At 46.0% G+C, this 11,004-nt stretch overlaps 1 protein-coding gene across 1 annotated transcript; it reads right to left on the reverse strand.

The window, feature by feature from the left end:
- Positions 1–10,094: 10,094 nt before the first annotated feature.
- On the reverse strand, positions 10,095–10,730 carry LOC137457888 (olfactory receptor 14A16-like; the record flags this gene model as incomplete). The annotated part of the gene is made up of 1 exon (XM_068169632.1): positions 10,095–10,730. A coding segment is annotated over one exon (636 nt), but the record flags the coding sequence as incomplete, so codon positions are not given.
- Between the last annotated feature and the right edge of the window lie 274 nt (positions 10,731–11,004).

The raw sequence follows: 11,004 nt of genomic DNA on the forward strand, positions 1-11,004 counted from the left end.
CCATCGCAGTGTGCTCCCATCCAAGCCATGGGCTGACAGCTTGGCCAGCAGTTTGCTATGGGGGACGGTGTCAAAGGCCTTGCTGAGGTCCAGGTAGACTACATCAACAGGCCTCCCCACATCCACCAGGCGGGTCACCTGATCATAGAAGGAGATCAGGTTGGTCAGGCAGGACCTGCCCTTCCTAAATCCATGCTGGCTAGGTCTGATCCCTTGGCCATCCTGTAAGTGTTGTGTTATTGAACTCAGGATGACCTGTTCCATGATCTTGCCTGGCACTGAGGTCAGGCTGACAGGCCTGGAATTCCCTGGCTCATCCAACCGGCCCTTCTTATGGATGGGCACCACGTTGGCCAGCTTCCAGTCCTCTGGGACCTCTCCAGTGAGCCAGGACTGCTGGAAAATTATGGAGAGTGGCTTGGCCAGCTCATCTGCCAGCTCTCTCAGCACCCTAGGATGAATCCCATCTGGTCCCATGGACTTGTGGGGATCCAGGCTGCTAAGGAGAGTTCCAACCACTGCCTCATGGAATATAGGGAAACTGTGCAGCTCCCTGGCTCCTTCTGCTAGCTCTGCAGGCCAGCTGTCAGGAAGCTGTTCTGCCCTTCTAGTAAAAATTGAGGCAAAGAAGGTGTTAAGTATCTCTGCCTTTTCCTTATCCTTGGTTACAATGTTCCCCTCCGTATCCACCAAGGAGTGGAGGTTTTCCTTCCCCTTCCTCTTACTATTAATGTATTTATAGAAGGACTTTTTGTTGTCCTTCACAGTAGAGGCCAGTTTAAGCTCCAAGTGTGCTTTTGCCTCCCTAATTCTCTTCTTACAAGACCTAGTGTTACAGTTTGAGCTGGGTGCCCCCCTGCAATGTTTACTTCCTGTGTCCAGAAGTCCAGCCCAGAGGGGTGGACACAGGAAATTACGTAGTATTTCATACCACAATCCTTTGCACCACTATAAGATCCAGTGTGGAGTCTAGCACTATCTCTTTTCTTCCTCCTCCGTCAGCCGGTAACTGGGGAGATGTCTCCTGGCTTTGGGCCTGGCTAGGCCCAAGGCCACGGGGGGATGGGCAGTCTCAGATCTGGCCAGCTGAGACTAGCCTAGCAGTGGGAGGGGGAAGAAGGAGCCCTGGGGGTCTCGGGTGTACCCTCAGGTGGGGATGGGGTCTCTCTGGGTCTGTTTGGGGATCTTTCTTTGTCACTCTGCTTTTGCTTTTCTGTAAAAGTTCACTGCTTTCTATTTAAACTTTCCATCACTTTTGCAATCCGTTTGTCTGAGTGTTTATTGTTGCCAGGGGTGGGGAAGGGGGCTGCCTCAACCCAGCACATTCTTGGTAGCAGAGGATGGTTACAGTGGGCAGGGGGTCTGCCCCCAACCCCTTTACATTTCTTGGTGAGCCAGCCAGGAGTAGGAGTTGGTTGTTGTGGCTACTCTGCAGATCGGATTGCAAAAGATAAGAGAGTTTAAATTTAGTTCTGGGCGTTGTTTTGGTTTCTGGCAGTTGGGGGCTCGTGTTGTTGTTGGGGCGACTGTGTCAGTTCTTGTGGATTGCAGGGGGACTCCTGGTGCGTGACCAGTGGCAAAGAGTCCCTCCTGCTATTTCAAGCAGGGGTGGTTCTTAACCATCGGAATGGGGGCACCGCTTGAGAATGCGGGACCTGCCTTCCCCCACCTTTATTCTCTGTGGAGCGGTAAAAGCGGCAGGGAGTGAAGTGGGGGAGGAGCAGTGGCGAGCAGATCAAAGTCAGGTCTGCTCTCGCTGCGGGGTAGGGCCAGCCGTGGCGAGCGGGCAACTTGGCTCCCTATGGGCGAAAGGGGACTCCAGCTGAAAGCTGTTCTCAAGGGCCCTGAGGACTTGATCATGGCTTTTGCTGGAGGAGACGTTTGAATGCCTGAGGGGTGGAGGCGATTTTGATTCTGTACCACGGCGGCAGAGGTGGGCGGAGCCTTGCTGTGTGCTCGGGTGGCAGCAGGACCGGCCGTGCGCTTGGAGCGGTGGCGGCGGTCCCCGGCCGTCCACTTGAGCTGCGGTGGCGGTGGGACCGGCCGTGCGCTTGGAGCGGCGGCGGCGGTGAGCACGGCCATGCGCTCGGGTTGTTGCAGGGCCAGCCCTAGTCTCTTCCCCGACTTTTTCGGACGAGTTCCGAAAATGGCGCCGAGCACCTGGCTCCACTTCCCTTCTTCTCACTAGGTTGTGGTGCAGCCCCTCCCTCTGCCAGGGGAGGGTTGTGTTGTTGGATGCTGTCACGTTTTGGTACGTGAACACCTAGCAGGAAGGCGGTGTACCGTGATAAGCATCTGTAGAGCCTCGGGCCGCGGCTGGAAGCGGTCAGCACTGGGCTTGGGATAGGTCCGTGCAAGGTTGTGAAAGGCTCAGCGTGCTGTTTTCCTGGAGGGGTGGAGAAGCAGTTAGAGCCTGATTGTTCTGACTGGCTTGCCCCAGCGGTGGAAACATGCCACTGAGTAAATAGAGAGGGGAATAAAGGTTTGGTTGAGAAGTTGTGAGGTTCCTTCCAGGTGACCAGGATATCCAATGGATCCATGAAGAGCTTGCACCGCAGAAGGGTGAACTCTGCATCGCTGGGAGGTTCCATTAGATGAGGGAAGAAGAACTGGAATGGACTGACATTAGAGCCTGAATGATAGACTGTTTGGGTGGACGCCCAGATGAAGATATGGACTTCGCCGAACATGTCATTGGAAGATTTCTGATTTAATGATGTGTTTGGGTGCAAAGATTGTGGTATGAAATAAGGGGTGGCGTGTTGCAGTTTGAGCTGGGTGCCCCCCCTGCAATGTTTACACCCAGCACAGGGTGCCATGTCTCCACCGGACATGTCTCTCTAGGCCCAGGATGGTGTTGCAAGCAGTGGCATGAAGTGCTGGGTAGGTTTCCAGCCACCCTTTCTGGGGGTGGCAGTCCTCTCCATGCTTACATTTTGACTGCAGATGCTAGGGGGCTCCACCTGTCTCTAAGGCAGTCTGCATCACCACAAGGCGGATGGTTGAGTTAAGGCTTGTAGTAAATAGCTGTTCATTTTGAAAAGTATGCCTTAGCTAATGTAACATCTTTCTATTTCCTTCTTAGACTCTGACTAGACAAAAAAAAACAAAAAAAAAAACCAACCATAAAGTAAAATAAAGGGTATAACAAAAAAAAGTGAAATAAAAAAAAAACACAATATTTTTTAAAAGATAATATATATAACAAAACAAAAACAAAAATTACAACTTAGATAAAAAAATACAGTAAAAAAAATAACAAAAAATTTAGATATAAAAATAAAATACAAAATCACAATGAAAATTAATAATAATAAAAAAATTAAAAAGAAAAGAAAAAATGTAAACAAAAACAATTTAACAAAATAATAATAAAAACACACTACCATCAAAAAAACCCAACAAACTCAAAAAACATAAGGATTACTAACATAAAATAACTATTAACAAAACCCATAAGGATCATTAACAAAAAAATAGGGACTACTAGATTAAAACAAAAAATATATTAAAAAATTATTAACATGAAAAATAAGGAAAATTTTGAAATAAAAAAGGTTAAAAAAATAAGGAGGCAAAAAATTCAAATTAAAACTAAAACCAATTTCAAATACATAATTAAAAGGAAATAAATATATTAAAAAACTAGATTTAAAAGAACAAAAAAGAGATTAACAAATAAAGTAAAATTAAAAGATTAGGTAAAAAACTATTAAACAAAAAGTTAAATTATTTTTATAAAAAAGATTATATTAAAAAATATATATTTAAAAAAATTATATTTAAAAAAAAATTTAAAAATTAAAAAAATTTAAAAATAAATGTAATTAGAAAAAAAATAAGGAAAATAATACATACAATTAAAAAAAATAAAAATTAAACCCAAAAATATATATAATGAAAAAAAAATTAAAAAAATAAATTTAGAAGGTATAAAAAACAAAATTAAATTAAAAATTAGATTAAAAATATAATAAAAAATTAAATTAAAAATGATTTTAAAATAAAATTCAAACAAATTTTAAAAATTGAGACAAAAATATAAAATTAAAAAATAGATTAAATAAAACAAACATACAAAGAACCAAAAATTAATTAAAATTAAAAATTTTGAACATATTTTGGGTTTGTTGGGGTTTTTTGATGGTGGTGGTTTTTTAATTATTATTTTGTTAAATTGTTTTTGTTTACATTTCTCTTTTATTTTTAATTTTTTGATCATATTTTGATCAAAAAATTCAAAATAAAAAATAAATTAAATTGGAAAATGGATAAAAAATTAATTCCAAAATCTTTTTAAAAATAAAGAATAATACTAAATAAATTTAAAAAATAATTAAAATTAAAATGTTTAAAATGTAAATTATAAAATTGATAAAAAATAATAGTTACAAAATGCATCAAGGAAAATTAAGCCCAAAAAAAAATAAAAAGAGGATATATATTTTATAGCTAAGGTTTTTAGTGACACCAGCAGGAAATAACTACCCCATGTCAACTGCAATCATTGCAATGAGCAACAGCAGAATGAAGACCATGAGGACACAGCATTTCCCATGCAGTCAGACATCGATCACAATAACTGTTATGATAGTCTGGGATCAAAAGCATCACTCAGAAGAACAGACTGAAAAAACCCCATCTGAATTAGGACTGAACATTATGGTTGTTTGACTGTTCTGTGATTAGAGAAAATGTTCATATGGATTTATATGTCACCTCACCAGCTTGCCATAATTTTAAACAGTTAAAGGGAAAGTCATAATTAATTATAAAACAGCATGCATTCTCATTTTAAGTTAAAATCTAACAAAAAAAAAAAAAGGGGGAACTTAGGTATGTCACAAAAAAAGAATGGTTAAAGCATACTGTGCTTTCAAATTGTCATTCTATATGTACCTTTCCTCAGCAAAAACAAAGCATCAAAAGCATTAATAGGATGAGCAAAACCACATTATTTTGTTCATTTATATTGGGCATATTGGGCAAAGCAATGAAGCTCTTTTGCTCTTGCTGTTTGCCTGCAAGTTTTCTGTCTGTGAAGCTAGAGCCTGGCCAGATCTACCTTTACAGATGACAGAAATCTTGCTACCATTAAACAATTCATAATTTTTGACCACCCTAGAGAAAATAAAGATGCAATATACCCCTAAAGCAGATTGTAAAAGTCAGTGCTGAGGACTGGATTTGTGTCTTAATCTCTGTGTGCAATGTGTTCAGGCATAATCAAGTCTTCTCTGTTAATAAGAAGAGTGAAATGGAAAGATTGGAACTATTAAGATCTAAGTTCTTCTTTACAAGGTTTGTTATCTTTGACCATGTATTATGCCAGCTCTGTTAGAATGTTCTAACTAGCTCAATTTAAGCTTTGTGCCTTATATAGGTTACATGAGTCTGTTAGACATGCTGTGCTACAGAACTTTTGCTTTCGCTACATAGTTTAGTTTTAACTCTGTTGCTTCTGTGTATGCAAAGAGTATCTTGTATGGGATGGGAACAACTCCCATGACCAGATTGCTCTCAAAAACAAAAAGGGGGATTTGTGGCAATGCCAGCGACGAGCAGTGTGAGCAATTTGGCAGTGCAGGCCTAGAGCCTGACATGGTGGTAGGCCATGCTCAGCATAAGTGCAGAAGTGGCTAGCAGCGTAGCAAAACAGTGCTGTGCCTGCAGCATGTAACTAAAGCAAGGCACTGGTAGCTATAAACACAGAGAGTTATCTGGGAATAACAGGACGCACACCTGCATCAACAACCTTGTGTGTTATTAGTAGTTTGACCAATAATCTATAACAGTACGATGTATGGTCACTCGTGGGGAACCAATGAAGCTATGCCAACGATGCTCTCCGAGCCTATATAAGCTGTAGAAGTTCCCTTAATAAACGAACAATACTGGATCATATTGGTCATTCGTATTGATTCCGTTCTCCCTCGTCGACACTTCAGGGCTTCTGAAGTGCCAGGCCATTTCACATAGACATCCCAGGACATTCTGTTGTCCCTGGCCTCCAACTGGCAGGAGGAAGGAAACCTCTAATGCTATCAGTGATGCTCACATTTGTCACAGTGTCCTGTGTTACTAGGGGAAGGGTCTCTTGAGCGAGAGGGACCACTCTGGGAAACTGGGGCAGCCCTTCTCCTGGATGAGTTGTCCCCAGTGTGGCCACCTTGCAGTTCCCACACTCTGTTCCAGACGGCAGAGGTGGGCTGGCCATGCCAGTTGTCCATGTCCTCTCCATGATCAAAGAGGATCCTCCACAGAGACCCCCTTGAGAACCCCCGATTGGCTTGGGGTGAGCTCCTAGTGGAAGGTCAACTATTCCTGATTGCTGAAACCCAGACCCATTCTGAAGGGGAAGGGGCAAAGGAGGCTCCCCTTTTTCAGTTCAGACATGGAGGCCTTGATCTCTTTGACAATGTCTTTAGCCATAGTTTCTATGGCTGAGATTAGAGGTTTCTGATTTATACTGTCCTCATATTCCCTTAAATCATTGGCAAACTCACAGACAGTTTTAGGACTTCCATCCTGTCCAGTCAGGAGTATCCCTTCCTAATGTGTAAGCATGTTTGTGAGGAGCACCCTGGGTGAGTTTCTTTACGAAGGGCCGTCTCATGGGCACCTCATCTGGGTCCAAAGGGAGCTGGCCATCCCCATAAATTATTTCCAGCACAGCCATCTGTCTCAGACACTGAATGCCCTGTTCCTTAGTTGTCTATCTAACTGGGGCCCAGGGCAGGTCATCTCTTGAGTGGTACCAGGTCTGGATGGCATTGAGGATCTGGGCCCAGAGAGTGTGTGTTCCATTGAGCTTGGCTAATTCTTTGTCCAGACCAGCATCACGAGTCAGGGAGCCTAAAAGCTTTGCCTCCCTCTTATGTAGGTCCACTGTGTCCACCCCCTCATCCCAGCATCTCAGGGCCCAGCTTAGTATTGCCTCACCCTCTTTCCTTGCGTAATCCAGACGAGTTTGCCTTAATTCCTTTCTGGGCAGAGATGTGGCAGTTATTGTTTCCTTTTCTGAGTCATTCTCATCCACCACTGGGTTCTGTGAGATGCTGGGCCCCGCCAACGGCCTTCCTCACAATCCCTGCTTGGAGAGGATTTTTTCCCTCCTTTTCCTGTGTGTTTTGACAGGTGCTGGAGAAACTGCATGGGCAGAAGCATCAGGGGTTAAGTGTGGGACTGCTGGTGGTGGGGCAAACCCTTGTGCTTGGGGCTTAGGCTGAGATCTGGCACACTCACTACAACCTGACCCCTCCCTCTTTGTGTTTACACAGTGCTTGCTGTGCTTGCTGTGCTTACAGCACACAACTCCCTCAGTCATTAGAGCTCATAAAATACTGCCTTATGCCTCTGCAAAGAGCTCTTCCCCCACCCAGCATAGGCACAGCAAATGCCCTTATATGGATTATATTTAAGCACATAGAGCATATTGTAATGTAAGGCAATTTTTCATCACAGACATTTTTACCTACCCTGTTGGTTTCATACCTTGCCTCCATGATCTCCACCTCTAAAAACAGTGACCCTAATGCAAGACCATTGGAGCTCTCCTGGGTCACAACAGCTGTGTCCAGCATCTCTCCCACTCACACATTCCCCAGGCACAACCTGCACCAAGGGCCAGCACCAAGGGCCAGCACCAAGTCAGACTTCTCCAGGATCAGGTCTTCCGCCCTAAGAATGACAAGGCTTTGTGAGGGTTTGCTTTGAACTCCAGCAGAAGGAAACTGAACTCCAGGGAGCCTCTCTGCCAGCCTCCTCTCCACCTCTCTGTGTCTTTGGACAGACATCTTTGCTGTCAACAGGGTCAAGGTTTCTATCTTGCTCTGAACCCAGCCAGCTCTGTCCCTGTGTCCATGTACTTGGTGCTTGTCTCCAGACACAGCCATAGTAATAGATTTGAATTCAGGATCCCTTGCAGCCAGTCAGGGTCAGCCTTCTCCTAATCCACTCTGTTGGAGGGTGGCATTGGGCAGATCTTACCCTCGGGGGCTGGTTCAGTCCTCCGGTGGCACAGTGGGCTCTCCCGGTCAGTACAACTGGCTGTGACAATGCTGGGCTTCTCGGGCTCAGTGGAGGTCCTCCCTCTGGAGATGATCCTCATGATTGTTTCTCACAATGCAGAGGCCTTCAGTATACGTGCATGTATGACAGAAGCTAACAACAATAAGCTGAATGACTGAGGCTGCACAAAGTGAAAGAGGGGGTAACTTGTTTACCAACTGGGGTGATACTTATAGATTCCTCAAGGCTGGGTTTGACCAATGGGCACTCTCATAGACAGCTGGCTTCAGCCTATAGAAAGCGTGAAGCTAGAATTATGCCATACTTGGGGTTTGCACGAGCACTGCATGCACTGGGTGCGTGCTGGCCTGGCTAATGCCTTGGCTTTTGTCTTCCTCCTGAAAGAGGGGCAACTTGTCCACATGCTGGGACAAGATTCGATATCTGGGCATAATGTGCCTTCACCACACAGGCCTTGTGAGCCCCCTGTGACTCCCTGAATGCTTATGGGCTCAGCCCCTTTGCAGCTCGATGGTATCAGGGTGCATTGGGCCCCTGTGTCCATCAGACCTGGGTACTTCAGGGCTTCTGAAGTGCCAGGCCATTTCACAGAGACATCCCAGGACAATCTATTGTCTCTGGCCTTCACCTGGCTGGTGGTAGGGCACCTCTAATGCTGGTGGTGACGCTCACACTTGTCACAGGGTCCTTTGTTACTGGGGGAAGGGTCTCTTGAGCGAGAGGGACCACTCCTGGAAACTGGGGCAGCCCTTCTCACCCCTTTTCAGTTTGTACTGAGACTGGGCTAGGTCTGTACTGGCAGGGGGTTAAAAGGATCAAGTTTGTAATGGGATAAGGGCTATACTGTACTGGAATGGAGCCAGGGGATCCCAGTTGTACTGGACTGGGGTCTGGTCTATACTTAGAGGGAGTGAATTTACAATAAGCCTTGCCAGACCTATACTGGGAAGGGATAAAGGAATCCCTCCTATATTGGGACAAGGCCTAATGTGCACTTGGGAATGTTAAAGGGTCTCTGTTTGGACAAGCACAGGGCTCAGACAGTACTGGGAGGGCAAGGAGGTGTCCAGTTTGTACTGCAATGGATGCAGTCAGTCCTAGTAGGAGGTCTGGAGATGCATTTTGCACTGGGATGGGACAGAGGCAGTCGTGGGAGAAGGGAAGGTGATTCCCTTTGTTGTGAGAGGAGGCCACAGCTGTACTGGGAGCAGTTCAGATTATGTAGTTTTTACTGGGAAGGGACACAGCCTGTACTGGGAGTGGATTCAAAATATCCTCTCAGCACTGGGTGAGATTCAGTTGATACTGGGACAGGAACAGGGTTACCATTTTGTTCTGGGCTGTCTCTCAAGCTGTGCTGGGATGACATCAGGAGGATCAGTTTATTTTGGGACAAGGCCAGGTTTGTATGTGGAGGGCTTAAAGGGACCATGCCTGGACTGAGATGGGGCCCAATCTATAGTAGGATGGAATCATGGTCTCCAGTTTGCACTGTGAGGTGGCCACATTGTTGTGGGCGGAGGCAGGGTATGAAATTTGTACTGTGATGGATGGAGTTGGTATGGCAGAGAGAGACAGAGGATCAGTTTGTACTGGAATGAGGAGCAGTCTGTACTAGGACCAGGGCTCCAGCAAGTACTGCTGCTCCCTGGCAGTGCTGCTGTGCTGGGACTCATTGCCCCTCCACCTCTGCACAGAGGAGATGTGCCTGAAGCTCTAGAAAATTCTTGGAGGAAGGACCTCAGGAAAAAAAACGTAACTCAAAGCTTTATTTTGTTTAGCCAAAGAAGGAGTACAGCTCCCCCAACATAAATCCTCAGTCAGAAAAGCAAAGCAGAGAGTGAAATAGAAAGGTGATGACAACATTGTCAAAAGTAAAAATCCACCACAAAGAGCAAAACTTAAGCAGCCAGGCTGGGCCTGCACTGAGTGACATCAGAATTGCTCTGCAGGAGAAGACAAAGAGTTTATTGCTTCTGAAAGCATCCAGGGATCTGTTGGCTCAGGGCAGCCTTCAGCTCCTGGTTCCTCAGGCTGTAGATGAGAGGGTTCACTGCTGGAGGCAACACTGAGTACAGAACTGACACCACCAGGTCCATGGATGGGGAAGAGATGGAGGAGGGCTTCAGGTAGGCAAAGAAGGCAGTGCTGAGAAACAGGGAGACCACAGCCAGGTGAGGGAGGCAGGTGGCAAAGGCTTTGTGGCGTCCCTGCTGAGAGGGAATCCTCAGCACTGCCCTGAAGATCTGCACATAGGACACCACAATGAACATAAAACAGACAGAGAATAAACAGCCACTGGCCACAAGAAGCCAAAGTTCCCTGAGGTAGGATGTAGAACAGGAGAGCTTGAGGATCTGGGGGACTTCACAGAAGAACTGGTGCACAGCATTGCCCTGGCAGAGGGGCAGGGAAAATGTATTGACTGTGTGAAGCAGAGCATTGAGAAAGCCACAGGTCCAGGCAGCTGCTGCCAGGTGGAGACAAACTCTGCTGCCCAGGAGGGTCTCATAGTGCAGGGGTCTGCAGATGGCAACATAGCGATCATAGGACATGATGGTGAGGAGAGAAAACTCTGCTGACATGAAAAAGGGAAGGAGAAAGACCTGAGCAGCACATCCTGCATAGGAGATGTCCCTGGTGTCCCTCAGGGAATTGGCCATGGATTTGGGCACAGTGGTGGAGATGGCACCCAGGTCAAGGAGGGCGAGGTTGAGGAGGAAGAAGTACATGGGGGTGTGGAGGTGGTGGTCCCAGGCTATGGTGGTGATGATGAGGCCATTGCCCAGCAGGGCAGCCAGGTAGAGGGCCAGGAAGAGGCAGAAGTGCAGGAGCTGCAGCTGCCTTGTGCCTGGGAATGTCAGGAGGAGGAAGTGGGTGATGGAGCTGCTGTTGGCCATCTGCTGCCTCTGGCCATGGAGACCTGTCCAAGGAGGGAAAGGCAGTGACAAGTTAGGGCACACTTCTCTCAGC

Source organism: Melanerpes formicivorus, unplaced genomic scaffold, assembly GCF_026170545.1.
Source record: "Melanerpes formicivorus ecotype bairdi unplaced genomic scaffold, bMelFor1.0.p_v2 SCAF_206, whole genome shotgun sequence".
Classification (NCBI taxonomy): Eukaryota; Metazoa; Chordata; class Aves; order Piciformes; family Picidae; genus Melanerpes; species Melanerpes formicivorus.